The sequence below is a fragment of the Erpetoichthys calabaricus genome, chromosome 3 (genome assembly GCF_900747795.2).
Source record: "Erpetoichthys calabaricus chromosome 3, fErpCal1.3, whole genome shotgun sequence".
Lineage (NCBI taxonomy): Eukaryota > Metazoa > Chordata > Cladistia > Polypteriformes > Polypteridae > Erpetoichthys > Erpetoichthys calabaricus.
The window spans coordinates 38,546,563-38,565,372 of NC_041396.2; the positions used below are offsets into that span (position 1 = coordinate 38,546,563).

Below are 18,810 nucleotides of genomic sequence, written 5' to 3' on the forward strand. Positions count from 1 at the left end.
ATAAATAAGCTTGGCCGTGGAAGATCGCAGCTTTGACAGCCACAATGCTAATCAAGCAATAGCCTGGACCTGTAAATCAATCTCCTGCTGTGTGGGTTCCTTGTTTAGTATGATTGGGATGGTCTTTTGACAAACCAGTTCTCAGCATTTTTATATTAATTTTGAACCAAACCACTTTAGCAATGCTGAGCAAATGTTTTTTTTTTTTTTTATTTTATTAAACATTTGAATAATTTCTCAAAAAGTACTCAGGGCTATTACTTTGCCCATGCAATGATAAAGTGAAAATGATTTATAGAGTTTCATGAAACGTGAAAAATGAGAATTTGAATCAAAATAAGCTGACCCCCCAAAGCCATCTTCCCCATTTCACTCAGTCAGCACAGTGACATCCAAGTCCAAAACTTACAGAGCAGTGGAGTAGGCATAGCTGGCACGTTTAGGTGTGGGGAATACTGTAATTTGTCCAAAACACAATTTCAGCTCAGCAAAAGTGTTCACTTGTTTATTTTTGAATTGCAACATTAAATAAGCAGAACAGTTACATTTTGAGCTTCTGTTTCATCCAGGTACTCCTCTCTGCATTAGAAGACACCTAGAAAAGAAACCGCTAAGGTGAATTACTCTTTTTAAGTAGTCTGATGCCTTACTCAATACTACATTTCTAAAATACATAACTACATCAATATAATACTCGTATAAGCTAACAAGTATTCTGGAACAATTAAAAAAAAAAAAAAAATTATTTTAAAACATTTTTTTATACCTGTGGGTAGAAGTTAGTGCAATCTCACTATAAAACAGGGTTTAGTGCAGTTTTTTTAATTTGCTAAAATGAAGTTCTTTTGAAAAGGCTTTCATTTTAGACAGTGGAACAAATCACTTGACTGACAAGATTTGTGCAAACTGTAAAGGTTACGCACAACAATTTGCTCAGATCATGGCATTCACATGCTGCTCCTGCACCACTACACTATGTTTAGTTTCTTAGGAGCAAATTCTTACTGTTTAAAGGAATGTTGGACTTGGAGATATGTTGGCTCTACTATTTGCTATTAATACTACACCACAGTGACAAATGTGCTAATTTACATTTACATCATTTAGCAGACGCTCTTATCCAGAGCGACTTACAACAGTGCTTAGTAGTCTACGACTGTTCTTCAGGCTTTAAGGCTAGGATTAAATCTACTGTCATTAAACAAGTTACCGCTGACCAAGTTGTACACAAAACCATGCTAGAAGAAAATAAGAAGTTAGTACAATTTTTTTTTTTTTTTTTTGAGAAAAGGGTAGAAAAAAGTATGGGGACTTTAGTCCCCCAAGTGCTGTTTAAAGAAGTGGGTCTTCAGACGACGTTTGAAGACAGTGAGGGTCTCCGCTGTTCGTACAGCAAGAGGAAGTTCGTTCCACCACTGAGGAGCCAACAAGTTCCATAATTTATTGTTGGTTATTTCTTTACAAACATAGTATATATTCATTTGCCAAACTGTGTTCCAAAGTTCAGTGTTCTCTAGAAATTAAAAGATATATTCCCAGCACTTGCACTTTACAGTGGGGCACAAAACTCAATTGGAAAATAAAAGCCTAAAACTTACTGAATATGTTTTTGGAGTTTCAATAAAGGAAAACATGTTTTTACAGTTTGTGACAACAACAAGGATCTGGAAATAATCATTTTATCACATACTCCTGGTACCATTTTTCTCAAGGTAAGTTTTTGCTTGTGTGAGTTTTGACATAAAATATGTTAAATAAATCAAAACAAAACCAACCACCTGGCATGGCAAATTTGTGATTTTATCTTTTGAGATTGATGGGTTAACTACTGAAGACGCCAAACACTGAGGGAGTGTGCATAGCTGCTTTTCTTGTAAAATAGCTGAATCCTACAACACTGGTGTGTTTTTGTTCAAAAATTACACGTATAAGCTGTTTTAAAATGTATGTGTAAGACACAGACCAATACTCGACAACTGTCTTCACTTGAAAGATGGACATATTCTGCAAGTTTTGAAGCTTGTTTTCCAGTTTTGACCATGCCGTTTGTTCCAATGTAAATCGCCAGTACACTCAAAGATTTTATTTTTTAATTTATAGAAAATGCTGGACTTTGGAGCATAGTTTTGTATGTCAAATGCATATATATCATGTTGGTGAAGAAATATCATCAACTTGAAAAATACCAAACTTCATCCTTTAAACATTTAGGGCAAACTCCCCCACTGTCTTTAGTAATTTTTCTATTACATACAGTATATGATACACATCTAACTACTGTATACTTTCAATAATGATACAGGAGCCTCTTGTTAATTGAGATGTTACCACTGACAATTACCTGGAAATAAAAAACAAAAGTGAAATAAATTGGCAGAACTTAATGAGGACAAACAGAAAACATGAAAAAGGGTAACCGTAATGTGCAATATGATATGCAACCCCTTACAAAAAATGCCCAAAAGCAACACCTACTCATATACAGAATCAATGTAAACCGTCACAGGCAGCCATTCACTTGGACACATCGAACTCTGGAGGGCAAGTTATCCACAAGCTTTTCAAAGCTTGCTATCACACGGTACAAAACTTAAAGCTAATAACATTTTAACATGCACATGAACCTTTTCATCACCTTTCCACTAAATTCTAGCACTTGTCTCCAGTGCTGGAGTGACATATAAAAAGCAACCCACAGTCTTGTATGCAAACATGAATTGGGAACTCCTGTTAGAACAGGCGAGGTGATGCCTTGAATGTGTTGCTCTCTGCAGTGGACAGAGTGCCAGTTCATCAAAGGTCATGGCCAGCCTAACCTTCAAGTTCTAAGAGTTAGAAAGAGTGGATTATAAAGTGAAAACCATGTGAATTTTGGCCAAAACGTGCAAACTACACAAAGACTGTGCAATTTGTTACCAAGAAGAAAAAAATCTGTTGGGGTAAAGCAAACCAAATCATTGACAGGATTTTTTGTAAGCCTGCTATTAGTGCAGCTTTTAGGGAATTCAATTTAAGAGTACTACACAAAACTAGTGTTTTGGGGAAAGTGAAGTAACCATCAGCATATTCTACCTTGTCTTCTGAACCCCAAATACCACTAAAACACACCAATCAGTGAAAGTACTTTGCATTATACAGAGTAACACACCTTTTCTGGAAGATCAAACCAAATTGAAACTGAAAGGTTACAGTTTACAACAAAATCTAAATATTTTACCTTCTGTGTACCACAATTCATATATTCCAATAAGCAGAATAATTAAAGCCTGCTATTTCACTTGCTTCTTAATAATTCTTTGCATTTATATAGCGCTTTTCTCACTACTCGAAGCGCTCAGCAATTGCAGGTTAAGGGCCTTGCTCAAGGGCCCAACAGAGCAGAGTCCCTACTGGCATTTACGGGATTCGAACCAGCAACCTTCCGATTGCCAGTGCAGATCCTGCAGCAGGGTCAGAGAAGTTTAGGTTTATCCACATAGCCTAAAATAGACTTTAAATTAAACTGCACTTTCAAGTTACGTTACTGGCTGTTTCCATAATCCTGTAGAACAGCTTATACATTAAAAGTAAAGTTCTGCTACTACTTTTAAATAACCCAGTTGATGAAAACATGAAATTCCTCAAGTTTCTGGATTTGACCAGCAAAAGTAAAAAGAACAATTTGACCTCATCCACTTTTGGAGAAGCAACTCAGCCACTCTACAATAACAAGCGTTCTGGCAAAATGACAAGTCTTTTGTAAGAGTGCATGCTTCCATAGCAAGAATGTCATGGAAGAAACCTAAAATATTTCTTTGTTTCAAAAAGTCAATGTAGTAAATAATTTTGACCAAACTTATCCAGTTGTTGTTAACAAAGGGTAACTTAAGTGCAGTGTGTGTGCGTATATTATATATATATATATATATATATATATATATATATATATATATATATATATATATAAATAATACACTCACACACACAATATATACTTGTTGGAACTGCCCGATTTGAATCAGAGAATCTTGGAGATCTTCAGTTGATCTATTTTTCCAGTCTGTCTACCATATCGGTTTTCATGTACTTAACACTAGTGTTCAAAAGTTTGGAATCGCTTTTTGACAGATTTATTTTTTTTTATTTCAAGGCAACATTAAACTGATTTTAAAATATAGCTAAGTTATTACTATACTGCAACTGCTTGTTGCTGCTTGAAATAAGACTGATTTTTTAAAAACATATTATTCACATATGACTGCAAAACCCCATTTTCAGCAGCCATTACTCCAGTGTCCTAATTGTAAATTATCTTAAGCTCATTCTTAATTAGGCCTGTTTAAATTCCAAGTGGTTTACAGAGAAATCTTTGTAATTGTGTTAGCTTAGTGGAAACCTGGTATTCTTTTCAGCAGAACAAGTAAATTATTTTTCCATGGGCTAAATACCTGTGTCATCTGCAACACTGGAAAGAATTAGGCTAAAATGATCAAAAGAACACAAACTTTAAAGCAGTGGATTTCTGGATGATTCCACACTTCTGTCCTGTCTTTCAGATAAGGCCTTTCTTCAAAATTCTACCTCTAATGCCACCATCCTGGAATCATCATTTCACTGTTGCAGATGACACTGGTATTTGGTGTGTATTTAAAGGAATACTCGGTTCAAAAATATTTTTAATATATGTTACTTATCCCATGTATTTTTATAGTGGTGATCAAGAAGAATATTTAATTTCATGATTTTGCAGATAAAGGACATAAAAATTCAAACTGAACGGGACCCAGCGATGACCAATTCTGGACAATGGCTAACAATGTGAAAGCCAAAGTAAGTAACATTTAAAAACATTTGGGTAGAATATTCCTTTAAGAAAGAAGGACTTGTAAGGTGTTGTTTCTCAAACTACACACTATCTGATGTCATTATCCTCTTATGCAGCTGTCCATCTGGGCCTTCTCCTACTTTCTCTTTCCTGGTTAACTTCTGTTGTTTGTCTTTTCTCACGATAGTAATGGACACCTTTGTATGAAAACTAAACTGGCGATCTGTTGCATGTAAGTAACCTTTACTTTGCTAGACAACAATAGATTTGTGTATTTCTTCATTTTGGGGATTTTTAAAGACAGAATTGAACTTCAGGAATATCGGTTCCTTGCACCCCAAAGAAAGACAGTTAATGTGCTTTATTTACTGAACAGACTAACTGGTTTCAGCTGTACTAACATAATTACAGTGGTTTCTCTAATAACCAATTAATATTTACACATGATTGAGCATAAGCTAAGGGAATTTACCATCTGGACACTGGAGTAATGGCTGCTAAAAATGGAGCTTTGCAGTCATGTGAATAATAAATTATCAGTCATTTAAAGCTGTAATAGCCATTTGCAATATTAGCGATCTCTTGGCTATACTTTAAAATCCTATTTAATGGCATCTTAATTTAAAAAAAAAACATTTTTATCAAAAACACAAAGATTAAGCAGTGTATGTTCAGTATTTTCTTTGGGCACTCTGGTATACATTTCTTCCAGCATCCCCTGCTAATATGCAACATACCTGGTGACAGCGTAAATGGCAGATGTACTACATAGAACAGCTCTTAATAAAATGATTTTCACCACTAGTCCAACTTACCAACCGTCCTCTCTTGAGCTTGCACTTGCTATGAAATAGGCTGCGGTGTCGTCAAGTCGAAGTCCGATAAGTTCCTCGCTGCCCATACACCAGCAGCAAAAAGACCCACATTTACGAGCAGGTTTCTATAAAATGGGTGAATACAAAGAAACAAAATAGAAGTATTACCCTCATATAATAACGTTAATGCAGCACTTCAAGTGGAGACTCTTGATGCGCTTTCAAATGTGCACAGACTTCAATGCATATAAAAGGTTCAAATTAAAATATCACGCCCCAGAAAATGGTACAGTTGCTCTCCTAATGAAATAAACCACTACCAGCGGCGGCTAATCAGAGCCCAGTCAAGAGTCGATGTAATCTCAAAGTATTCACAAATAGCAAAACTGACCACCCTGCCTCCCTTAAAACTATTATATTATTTTTACATATGAAAACTAATAAGCAGAGTGCAACTCCGGGTCTTATAGCCTTGACTGAATGAACGCTCTCGAACGAACGCCGCTAACGCGTTCAGTTCCTGCTCGAATTACGATCACAAACGTTGACTTTTTTTACCGTCTGAAGTCATTTCTGTCTGTGGCGAAATGGTAGACTGTGGAAATCCATTCCAGCACACCAGAGGGACGGTTCGGCGTCTTTCCCTCAATCCCCATAGTTTAAGCGACAACGACACCACAGGCAACACCGACGATCAGGTCAGAGAAACGTGCGGCGGCTGTGTATCGAGTAATATGTCCGTGTGAATTACGCACGCTCAACTCAATAGTTCCGGACAGAAACTAGTGTTATTAATTAATTCGTTCATTTATTTTAAATGGTGAACAAGCCTTATTCCAGATACCTTCTCTATACTGAAACACCATCGCTTTTTGGTACTGCTAATTGTATTTTTATCAAGTGGACCATATGTAAATTAAGTGACATCCTTAAAGTGAAGCATCATCAAGGACAGCTCCCACCCTGGCTCTGATCTGTTTGACCTGCTGCCCTCAGGGAGGCGCTACAGGTGCATCACAACAAGGACAAACAGACTCAACAACGGTTTTTTTCCCAAAAGCCATAACCATTCTAAACTCACACATGCACTGACTACACAGTCTAACCCCCTAATCCCTGGACTTCCTTCTATTCATCAACTGTGCAGTATCCAATATCTAAGTGGTATTGATAATAATTGTGCAATATCTGTATACTGTACAATATCATTACTTTCAGGGTCCAACATCCACTACTCAGTGCACATGATCATTATTATTGTGCAATATTTAAATAATGTGTAATAACCCAATCCATCCATCCATCCATTTTCCAACCCGCTGAATCCGAACACAGGGTCACGGGGGTCTGCTGGAGCCAATCCCAGCCAACACAGGGCACAAGGCAGGAACCAATCCCGGGCAGGGTGCCAACCCACCGCAGGACATAATAACCCAATAGTAAATAATAAATAAATAGTTATTTATTCTTTCCAATATTTAAATAATGTGCAATAACCCAATAGTGCAATTGTTATTTATTCTTTCCTTATGTGTATAGCGTCGCAGAACTTTTTTTTTGTAACTTTTTGCACCATTTGTTTTTTATTTGTTGTGTTTTACATATATGTTTGCACTGGAGGAGCTGCTTTTAATCTCATTGTACATGTGTATAGTGACAATAAAAGGCATTCTATTCTATTCAGAGAAGATCAATCCAGCGACTACAGCAGGTTGTTCCGCACAGGCGTCCTCTGTCCGTTCATCAACACTGTGTGCTTATTGACTCAAAGCAAGAAAACCCCCTGGCCAGGATTATGGACAATCACCTATGTATCATCACAAAGAACAGAAACGATCAATTGTTTTATCCATACATTCTAATACATTGTTGTTGTTTTTTTATTTTCAAAAATATTTTTCCTCCATGTTTAGAACACTTGGTCCAACAGCAGTGAAGCTCTTTCTCTACTGCAGCTACCCCACAGTTGCATTCCTGTCTTCGACTCCCACTTGTGCTTTTCTTTTTCAGACTGACTGATTAATCAGCTATAACTGCAATGTCCAATTGTATTAATCACTGGGTATCAGTAGCTGTGACTGGCATGTCATTGGTTTATTAAATTACCAGGTTTTAAATTTTAAATGAAGGAGGTTGTGGGTACATTTCACTATCATTAGGTTGGAGACAAAAAGCGTAGTTTCATAGTGCCTTTGAAATGCACTTGAGACATTTTTATTCTTTACGCAGTTGCGCATAATTTCAAGAAAAAAAATAACCAAGGAGTCATACCCAAGCCATTTTTTCACGCACAACTTCCAAAAGATCCTAAATGGATGTGAACCCGCTCAACTAAAGCTGGCCTGGTAAATAAACTAACTGAGCCCGTCTAGCGGGTTAAAGCAATCCGTGTCGTCATCCCTGTCACGTGACTCAGGACGAGATTTTTTTTTTTCGTCCCGCCTTCGTCACAGTGTCATGTTCATTGGCGCCAGGTAAGCGGCAGCTTATAATGAGACCAAATTTACCCCGATGGCAACTGACAGCTATTATCGCGCTGTAAACATACAAATAGATGGCCTGTAAAAAAAAATTAGTCATTTAAAAAAAAACAGAGGCACTTCGCTTCCAGGGTCTACTGTTGTCAAGACCAACGTCACACATTTCCACGAACAATATCGTCACCATTGATCGCCTCTCCAGTTCAAGGTAACGTGGAAACGTAACGCACAGCTCGACTCTCCGAAGACGATATCGGTGGTGAAGAACTCGGAGCTGCAATTAATCACGTCCGCCTGTAAACGAGTGACACAAGACTGTGCAGTTCGACATCAAGTGTGTTGCGTTTTACGGTCCGGCCAGAAACACTGCTGAAAGAACACTGAAATTCTCGTTATGTCCAGGGTTATTGAAATTAAATGAGTTACACGGGCCGGCACCACACATTCATACTGTCATTCTGATCAGGGGCTTATCGCCACATTAATTTGTTCATTGTTTTACATATACTAAAGCTGGAAAGAAGTTCATATAATATGAGTAAAAACACCTAGTCAATATAAAAATACATTTACTGTGTACCTGTTTCTTAAGCAGAGCAGCCCGATGTCTGAGTAGTGTTGCCTCCGACATGTAGCGCCAGGCACTTGTGCCAGCTGTTATGGTCAAAGTGGATTTTGTATGCTCTTCGGGTGTCTGCACGGCTTTTCCTTCTATTTCTCTCAAAGATGTTCGGTTTGACTTTCTACCAAGAGTGTGGTGTACTGTATGTAATTTATGCGTCCAGCCATGGACTGGCATCCTGTTCAGGGCTGTTACCTGACTTGAGCCTGTGCTGATAGATTCCCCCAGCTTGATTTAGTAGGTTTGAGAATGTTTTTATTGCAGAATTAGTGGTTTGATAATCGCACGTTTTGTTTTTTTCCTAATCTTAATTGTAATTATGCTTTTCTCACATTCATGTATGGTCACTATATTAGTCCAGCCTCCTCCATTCTTGTCTATAGGGTGGTCCAGATCTAATTATGCAATTTTCATTATGCTATAACTTAAGTTTAGTACATAGAGAATTCACAGCACCTGCCCTGCTCATAGAGATTTCACTTAAAATTCTTTTTGTTGCCGATAGATGGCAGCACCTGCCCTGCATTCCAAAATGGGAGACGGGTGTCAGTCGAACAGTTGCATAATTAGATCTGGACCACCTTGTGTTGTACACTTCCTCACCTGACTCCCTTTTCTCCCTTAGATCCCCATCACAGGGTCCATCCCACTTTCTCTTTGGTCTTCCTATTCTCCGCCATGTCCACGATTCTTCACCCCACACTGTTTAACCTCTCTTCTCACAACCTACTCATACGACTTTAACCTTCTCTCCTGTATTTTATTTGAGATTTCCCCAGCTCTAAGTCGGCATTCCTGGTCTTATCAAGCTTTGTTACTCCACACATCCATCTCCACATCCTCATTTCTGTTGCATTCAGTTTCCTTTCATGCACCTTTTTAACTGTCTTCTGTGTTGGTCCATACAAAAATGCTGCTCTGACCTCTGTTTTATACACTCCTTCATTCTTGAACTAATTCTTTGGTCATATAACACTTCCATTACCTTTTTCAACTTGAGTGCATTCTATGGTTTATTTCTAGCTCTCCATCCTGTTATTGTTAATCTGAGATACTTGAACTTTTCCACCCTTTCAAGTTTTTCTCCCTGGAGATTAACTTCTCCATCTTGTTGTTGTCCCTTATAAAACACTGTCATTATAATTGTACCCTCTATTACATTTAAAAAGGATACTTCTCTATTCTAATTGTCCTCTTCCTTCTGTGTACCTTAAACATGATTTCCATCTGGAAATTGTATCAGTAAATAAAAGGGCCCCTTTTTTCTTCTTGGAAGTTTTCTTTTTATTTTATCACTAGGGGGCTCCCCCCTGCTCGCCAGCCACTTTGCGTTTCTGCCGTTCGCGTTGTGAATGCACCCCAAGGAGATGTGGTCGCTCCTCCGAAACCCCCTCTTAAACGGTGATACAATGGGAAACAAATAGTTTTTTTTTTACCTCCCCTTTGCTCAATCAGCTGCTGGCTTGCTGCTGCTGCCGTGCCGCATGATCTGCATCTCGTGCTGTGCTTCGAACATTTAAAAGCCTGTACAGCAGCTGTCCTACTCTTTGTCTTTTATTTCCGGCCCCGGGAGTGGTTAAATCTCTTGGCACAAAGTACCGTCTTGCAAGACGTGAGTTCTTGATATTTTTTAGTTTATAATTTAAAAACGGAACAAGAATCTGAAAATCTAACAACATCACATTAAAGTTCGATAAATTTTGAAAAGAATGATGCCAAACATATATATGTAGGTTTTAAAATAAGCCCGATTTAAAGCGTAACAAAAAACGTGACATTAAAAATGTCACCTTTGCCCTTTTATGTTTAAGATTATATGTATATATATATATATATATATATATATATACTGTATGGGCAGCATGGTGGCGCAGTGGGTAGCGCTGCTGCCTCACAGTAAGGAGACCTGGGTTCGCTTCCTGGGTCCTCCCTGCGTGGAGTTTGCATGTTCTCCCCATGTCTGTGTGGGTTTCCTCCCACAGTCCAAAGATATGCAGGTTAGGTGCATTGGCCCTAGTGTGTGTGCTTGGTGTGTGGGTGTGTTTGTGTGTGTCCTGCGGTGGGTTGGCACCCTGCCCGGTATTGGTTCCTGCCTTGTGCCCTGTGTTGGCCGGGATTGGCTCCGGCAGACCCCCGTGACCCTGTGTTCGGATTCAGCGCGTTGGAAAATGGATGGATGGATATATACTGTATATATATATAGACTAGATTTCTTTTCTCATTCTGATCTACTTGCTGGCTCTTTCTTCAAAGAACTGAGTATTGTCTATGGCCGTCTAAAACACTTTTGACAGTAAACAATGTCATCTTCTTGTTCTTGTTATACACCCCATTAGATCACAATTTCCATATCACGTCTTTAATACCTTTAGTTCATTCTAATCCATTGATGTTCTCTGAGATTTTCCCTTTTCTCTTAAAAATCTAAGTCAATACCTAAACTGTTTTCCAAAATAAAACTATTTCATTTACTACTTTCAATACTTTACCAACCTCCATACATTCACATCAAGCATATTTATACCAGTTTCAGTCTGAGAACATCCTTCATAGGTTATTTGGGTGATTGCTGTCACTTGTACAGAGCACAATGAAATTCTTACTTGCATGTGCTAAACAACATGCAACATGTCAACCACTCTCCAGTACAATGGTCAGTGTCCATATGGGCACGTTAAACATTTTTTTAAGTTTATTTGCTGGTAAAATAGGTTGCACTGCTTACCCTCTTGACCTGTAAGATCATTTGGCAAATTTTCATTTGCTGCCCTTTCCCATATCCATTTTTGATATTTCTGTCTCATACAGAAACCCGATAGGAAGAGATCTGGCAGACTCAAAGTAACAAACCCATTCAGAAGACAAGTTTCGGAGGGTCGCCAGCTTACATGATAGGCACCTCACAGCACAACAGCTTCAAGCACAACTTAACAGTGGTCAAAAAAAGCAAGTCTCAGTGTCTACTGTGAAGAGGAGACTCTGTCCAGTCTGCAGTAGTCCACAGCGGGTATTTCAAGGCCCTATTTTGTCCTGTAAGGAATGGCTTTCTTACTGCCACTCGCCCACAGCACAAAGTGTCCTCTTCACAGTAAACACTGAGACTTGATTTTCTTAGATTAGATTTTTCAGATTTTCTTCCAGTTTCCACTTGCACCTTGACACTACTGTACTCACTGACACCTCCATTTTTTTTTGCAATTTTTCTAAATGAAAAGCTTACATGTAGGGTAATAGAGCTCTGTCTCACTTCATTTGTTAATTGTCATTTTCAAGCTATTATTTCTGGAATATTGTCCAAGTACTGCAGTGGGTTGGCGCCCTGCCTGGGATTTGTTCCTGCCTTGTGCCCTGTGTTGGCTGGGATTGGCTCCAGCAGACCCCCATAACCCTGTGTTAGGATATAGCGGGTTGCATAGTGGATGGATATTGTCCAAGTAGTACCCCAGAGGGAGTAGTAACACAGTCTATTCCAAATCTGCTTTAAGACAGACTGAGGGTTTTTAAGTAATCAATAGAAGTAGGGACACCTGTGCAAATTGTTTGCTTCAACTTGTAAGGCTTCATTTACTTTAACTTCTGTAGAACATTTGTAGATTGTAACCTATTAGTTGTGCCCTGAAGACGGCCCATTTGTAATATTCTGATAATTCTTTTTTTTTTTCATTTTTGTTAACTTAAACTTTAAATTTAAACTTTGGGCAGTTTACTGCTTACCTTTTCACCATTTTAGGTGATCCATTGCATTTCAGCTGATTAAATTTGAAGAAAAACAGAGGTGTTCTAATGCATACAAAAGTCAGTCACAATGTCTAGTCAGGGGTGTCATTCCCTATGTGCCCATTCCAAGGTGAGCATTAGTAGTAAAATATAATGATATTGTACGGTCATATGAAAAAGTTAATTCTTACTTCTTAATGCTTTGGATTTTTTTTTATCATTGGCTGAGCTTTCAAAGTAGCAACTTCCTTTTAATATATGACATGCCTTATGGAAACAGTAGTATTTCAGCAGGGACATTAAGTTTAGTGGATTAACGGAAAATATGCAACATGCATCATAACAAAATTAGACAGGTGCATAAATGTGGGCACCCCAACAGAGATATTACAGTACATCAATACTTAGTTGAGCCTCCTTTTGCCTCTAGACGGCTCCTATAGCCTTTGATGAGTGTCTGGATTCTGGATGCAGGTATTGTTGACCATTCTTCCATACAAAATCTCTCCAGTTCAGTTAAATTTGATGGCTACCAAGCATGGACAGCCTGCTTCAAATCATCCTATAGATTTTCGATGATATTCAAGTCAGGGGACTGTGACGGCCATTCTAGAACATTGTACTTCTCCCTCTGCATGAATGCTTTTGTAGATTTTGAACTGTGTTTTGGGTCATTGTCTTGTTGGAATATCCAACCTCTGCGTAACTTCAACTTTGTGACTGATTCTTGAACATTATCCTGAAGAATTTGTTGATACTGGGTTGAATTCATCCGACCCTCGATTTTAACAAGGGCCTCAGTCCCTGAACTAGCCACACAGCCCCACAGCATAATGGAACCTCCCCCAAATTTGACAGTAGGTAGCAGGTGTTTCTGTTGGAATGCAGTGTTCTTCTTCCGCCATGCAAAGCACTTTTTGTTATGACCAAATAACTCAATTTTTGTCTCATCAGTCCAAAGCATTTTGTTCCAAAATGAATCTGGCTTGTCTAAATGAGTATTTGCATACAACCAGCGACTCTGTTTGTGGCATGAGTGCAGAAAGGGCTTCTTTCTCATCACCCTGCCATACAGATGTTCTTTGTGAAAATTGCGCTGAATTGTAGAACGATGTACAGATACACCATCTGCAGCAAGATGTTCTTGCAGGTCTTTGGAGGTGATCTGTGGGTTGTCTGTAACCATTCTCACAATCCTGCTCATATGCCGCTCCTGTATTTTTCTTGGCCTGCCAGACCTGCTGGGTTTAACAGCAACTGTGCCTGTGGCCTTCCATTTCCTGATTCCATTCTTACAGTTGAAACTGACAGTTTAAACCTCTGAGATAGCTTTTCTGTAGCCTTCCCCTAAACCATGATACTGAACAATCTTTGTTTTCAGATCTTTTGAGAGTTGTTTTGAGGATCCCATGCTGTCACTCTTCAGAGGAGAGTCAAAGGGAAGCACAACTTCTAATTGACCACCTTAAATACCTTTATATCTCATGATTGGACACACCTGTCTATGAAGTTCAAGGCTTAATGAGCTAATCCAGCCAATTTGGTGTTGCAAGTAATCAGCATTGAGCAGTGACAGGCATTCAAATCAGCAAAATTACAAGGGAACCCAAATTTTTGCACAGCCAGTTTTTCACATTTGATTTAATTTCATACAACTAAATACTGCATCACTAAAAATCTTTGTTCGGAAAACACCCCAGGACTCGGAGGTTCCTAGGAAATGAAAGACATACCACTGATATCTTTTGTGTTGAAAGTAGAGTTGATTATTATGCAGGCTGAGAGGGGTTTCCAGACTTTTTCATATGACTGTATGTAATGTTAATGAAAGTTACAACAAACTCGTTGACAGGTTAATTACTACCTCTTACTCTTTTCCTAGCTCTATCTGGCTGATCTTTCTTTTTTACTTAGTAAATTGACTGCCATTACTTCAACTTCTAATAATAATAGAAGTGACATCTGTTGTAATATGGAGTCAAAAACATGGTGAAAATGGTGTGAGACCACCATAAGATAAGATTTATGTCATGGATGAACAGATTTAAAGCACAGCTTTTCTTAAGTGGTATTATCTTTTGAAAATCTAACTTATTTCTCTGGAGGCCTGACTCTTCCTTCTCCTCCATTGCCTTTTGCACTCTCTTTATTTTTAATTCCCATAAGTGTACTCACAGTAATGGCCAACACAAGTCTTCTCCAAACTGTTGTGGATTGCTCTATAAACATATATTAAACTGCTTTAACATGCTGTTTTATTCCCTCTCTGTCTCTCTATTTAGATTGGCGAAATGCTCCTAAAATGGCTGACCTGGGACGTCAAGGACACTTTGATTCGAGTGCGCCACACTGTTGGCGAGCAATACTGCAGTGAGGCTCGCCTCTTTGGAATCCGGTTGGACCCCAAAGTTGTAGATGCCGCTTTCCGGGTTGCCTACAAAAAGCAAAATGCACTCTTTCCAAACTATGGGCTTGCTCAAGGACTGTCTTCAAGGAAATGGTGGGAGCAAATGGTACGTGAAACTTTTAATCAGTGTGATGTGCACGAGGAGAAAACCTTGGGCCCCTTAGCAGACAGGCTTTATTTGGGCTTCTGTGGGGCCCGTAACTGGGAAGTGTTCTCCGATGTGGAGCTGGCTCTTTCTGAATGCAGCCGCATGGGACTGCCCATGGGAGTGCTCTCCAACTTTGACTGTCGTTTAGAACAAATACTGGTGAACTGTGGGCTGCGGAGGTTCTTCAAATTTGTGGTCACTTCTGAAAGTGCTGGGGCAGCTAAGCCAGATAAAAGGATCTTCCAAGTGGCACTCGCTCATACTGGGACTCCACAGCCTGGACTTGTAAGTCACATAGGAGATCACTACTGGAATGATTACAAGGCAGCTCGTGAGGTGGGCATGCAGAGCCTACTGTTAAACAGGTCTGGTCAAGAAAGGAGTCCTGATGAGAACGTGCCACAAGAGCACATTCTCACCTCTTTGGATCAACTTGTTGCTCGTCTGCAGGTGTGAGAGTGGACTCTGGGCATTGAGCTCCATAGCAGGCACCTTGACCCCCGTGTAATTCTTACAGCAGAAGTGTAATACTTAGAAACATATTAAAATATAAGACAAAGAACAATCAGGTGTACATACAATTTGTTCTCCCTATTCTTCTCTTTGATTTCATGTTTATTTTTTATATTATTCTCATTCATCTACAGCAGGACAACTGAAGTCTGCTTGGTTCTGCACCATCCAATACTAGTGTCGCCATACATTAGACCAAACATTTTTCCACATAGATCCATCTATCTATTAAATGCCATCTTTGTAAATTCAGTACTTTCCCTCTATCTAGTTTTTCAAAATGCAGTGGAATTTCACAACTGGAAATGTTTTACCAGCAGCCACATTGAGATCAGAAATGGAAGAGTCTTTGTGCATCAGTGTTGCTTTTTGTATTCTCATCTCCTTAGTAGTTGGTTTTATCAAGTTGAAAAAAAAATCATTTGAAACTGAAATTTAAAAAATTCTGTCTGAATAAAAACCTTTATCTATCTATTTTCATTCTTTACCTGGTGCACTTTCATTTATATCAGGCTCAACCAATTTCACTATCCAAATTACTGGATATTGGAGGATTATCTGGGGTCCACAAGTCATTTGGAATTACAGTCCTTCGTAAATGTGTTTGATTTACTGGTGAACTATAGTTCCTATAAAAAGCTTTCACTCCTTGAAAGTTTTCACATTCATTTGTTATACAACTTTCAGTCATAGTGGATTTAATTTGACTTTTTAGATCAGATAGAACTGTTTGTCCCCGGGGGGAAATTTGGCTTGAGGGTTGATCAACAGAAAAAGACTCTTTAACTTCAAAGTAAAAACAGATCTTTGCAAAGTGGTCTAAATTAATTACAAAAAGTAAGTATTCAGTGTTTAGCAGATGCATGTTTTGACAGCCTTGAGTCTGTGTGTACAGGTCTCTCTCTCTATCAGTTTTGCACATCTGCACACTGCCATTTCTCCCCCTTCTTCTTTGCAAAACTTCTCAAACTCTGACAAGTTGCATGGGAATTATGAGTGAATAGTCTTTATCAAGTCCAGCCACAAATTCTCAATTAGATTGAGATATACAGTAGATTCTGTTTTGGCCTTTCCAGGGCATTAACATTGTTTTTAAGTCATTCCTGTGTCGCTTTGGAGTTATGCTTGAGATTGTGTTGCTGAAGAACACATCTTTTCCCAAGTTGCAGGTTTCTCTCCAGGATTTCCCTGTACTTTGCTGCATTCATTTTCTGTTCAACTCTCACTTTTTATAGATACTGTATACAGTACTCTCCATAGTGTTTGGGACAAAGGTACGTTTTCCTTGATTTACCCTTCTGTCCTCCAGTTTAAAATTATAAATAAAACAATTCAGATGTGATTAAATTGCAAATTGCAGACTTTCCTTTAAGAGTATTTGCATATATTTTGGTAATACCATGTAGAAATAACAATACGTTCTGTACATGGTTCCCCCATTTCAGGTCAGCATGTTTTTGGACAATTGGCATCAGAAGTGTGTTTCATTAGTGAAGCCATAAGATACCTAGGCTTGCTTCCACGCTTGGAGTCTGTAGTTGTACATCTTCGTATTCTTAGTATACATGTTAGTATTCTAAAATTTCCAGAGAGCTTTAATATCATGAATGTAATGTATTCTGTGTGGCGCACTGCCTGCGCACTCCTGTCGGTGGAAAGCCCATTTAAGAAGCATTAAAGCATTAAAGTGATTAAAGACTGGGTCAGGGAACACATGGAATATGAAGAACTTAACGTGCTACTATAGTTGTGATGGGATTTGAGAAACCCTAGCAAATTAAACATCGGTTTTAAAGATCAAGTTTACAACGCTCTTCTTTAACGACAAAATAAACTAGGAGATTAAAGTGGAAATCTCAAGATTAAAGTTGACATTTTGACTTTAATCTTGACATAGACCTTTTTCTTACTTTGTCCCTTTTTTTTCTCTCTGTGGTCCTAATACACTTGCTTATGACACTCAGACACTCACCCTTTCACATCGTCTTTGACATCTGACCACTTGCTCAGTCATACCCATGCCTAAGCCACCAAATTGTATGTTTTTCCTTGCCTTCACTTCACTGAGTAGGACCTCCACTTCACATTCGGTGAAATTCTTATTTTTTTTTTTTACATGTGCTTTTGCTATTGTCTTTTAGCAAAACACTGAATGGAAAAGGCCATTTATATTGATTTTCATATTCAAATATGTGAAATTATGGGAGGAGTCAGGGTAAGGCTGTAGGCGCATGCATGTGTGTTAAAATTGACGTTGGTTGGGATTGTAGAAGAAGAATGTTCTCCTCAGCACCATGTATTTTGTGTGTTTAGTAAATTAGAATTTTTATAATAACTATTTTTCCAACTTGCCAGTGAGAGACGCTTTGGCTTATGAACTAACAAAAATATGTTATTCCAGGGTTCAGGAGAAATAGTGTCCACATGAATAAAATGTAAGCTGTTTCTTGTTTTCCCTTTCTCAGAGTGAATGTTTCAGGGACAAGGTCACAAGGCTGCAGAACTGTACATGTAGCTTATGCAAAGGCGTCTCTCCTGTGCTTAGCTTCCAAAACACAGATAATGCTTAGCTCAACAGACATATTGTTTAACTTTACTGTTTTGATAAGGATGTTCTTTCTGTCTTATTAATCATGAGATGCTGAAGTATAAAAAACCCCTCCTGGCTTTTGATCAGGGTTCAATTGAGCTTTGCGGCAATAAGTTATACTCTTTTGAATCTCTACTTACTGTGACTCCAAAAATAATAAACAGAAGAATTTAGAAGCTATTATCTGCCTGCTTTTCAGTGTGCCTTTTTCGTCCACAGGATTTATAAAAGGGAAGTGAGTGGAAATTTGCTTATGCAGTTTTATACATCTGAATTTTTTTGTGCGTAAGAACATTTTGTTTTTGTTTGTAAGCCATGTTTTAGTGTGAATTCTATGTATGGCATTATACATGAGGCCCAAGAGCTGTGCCAATGAAAGTCAAAGAAGCCATTATGTACAGAGGAGCACATCCAAGGAAAATGTGTCTTTGTTCTAAACATTATGGAGAGTACCACATATATTTTACACATGTAGCACAGATAAGTTTAGCGATTAGATCAGGGTCACACAGTATGTCTAAGGTAAGGATTTCAACTGCAAGTTTTCCAGTTCAAGTTCAGTACTTTACACAGGCATGCATAACTTTTGATTGCCCAATATGTTCTCTGTGTATTAGTGCCTAATACATCATGTTAAAGTCTGTGGGTCTTCTGAGTTAATGGCACACATAATTAACTTCAAGAAACTTATATAGACTTATAGACTGATAGACT

General features: G+C 38.4%; 2 protein-coding genes across 4 annotated transcripts; one reads left to right on the forward strand and one right to left on the reverse strand.

The window, feature by feature from the left end:
- Positions 1-489: 489 nt before the first annotated feature.
- Positions 490-6,378, reverse strand: tomm6 (translocase of outer mitochondrial membrane 6 homolog (yeast)). Its single transcript, XM_028796641.2, has 3 exons — positions 6,178-6,378; positions 5,620-5,744; positions 490-595 (listed from the first exon to the last, which is right to left on the reverse strand). The coding sequence occupies exons 1-2, from the start codon at positions 6,273-6,275 to the stop codon at positions 5,648-5,650; spliced, it is 195 nt and encodes a 64-aa protein (XP_028652474.1). The 5' UTR covers positions 6,276-6,378; the 3' UTR covers positions 490-595; positions 5,620-5,647.
- Positions 4,686-15,558, forward strand: hdhd3 (haloacid dehalogenase-like hydrolase domain containing 3). 3 transcript variants are annotated; one of them, XR_007934453.1, is made up of 2 exons: positions 4,686-4,809; positions 4,992-5,058. XR_007934453.1 is itself a non-coding variant. In XM_028796637.2 (2 exons), the coding sequence occupies exons 1-2, from the start codon at positions 4,786-4,788 to the stop codon at positions 15,447-15,449; spliced, it is 753 nt and encodes a 250-aa protein (XP_028652470.1). In that variant the 5' UTR covers positions 4,706-4,785; the 3' UTR covers positions 15,450-15,558. The 3 variants fall into 3 exon arrangements, 2 of the variants coding, with proteins under 2 accessions (XP_028652470.1, XP_028652471.1); XM_028796637.2 differs by lacking the exon at positions 4,992-5,058 and adding an exon at positions 14,721-15,558 and having other exon boundaries at positions 4,706-4,809; XM_028796638.2 differs by lacking the exons at positions 4,686-4,809; positions 4,992-5,058 and adding exons at positions 8,028-8,093; positions 14,721-15,558.
- Positions 15,559-18,810: the final 3,252 nt, after the last annotated feature.

Bases quoted from the DNA above. Each gene is read 5' to 3' on its own strand.
- hdhd3 (XM_028796637.2), top strand. From the start codon at position 4,786: ATGGCTAACAATGTGAAAGCCAAA. The intron at 4,810-14,720 runs GTAAGTAACATT...CTCTCTATTTAG, and splicing joins CTAACAATGTGAAAGCCAAA to ATTGGCGAAATGCTCCTAAA.
- tomm6 (XM_028796641.2), bottom strand. From the start codon at position 6,275: ATGGGGATTGAGGGAAAGACGCCGAACCGTCCCTCTGGTGTGCTGGAA. The intron at 5,745-6,177 runs GTAAAAAAAGTC...CCCATTTTATAG, and splicing joins GACAGAAATGACTTCAGACG to AAACCTGCTCGTAAATGTGG.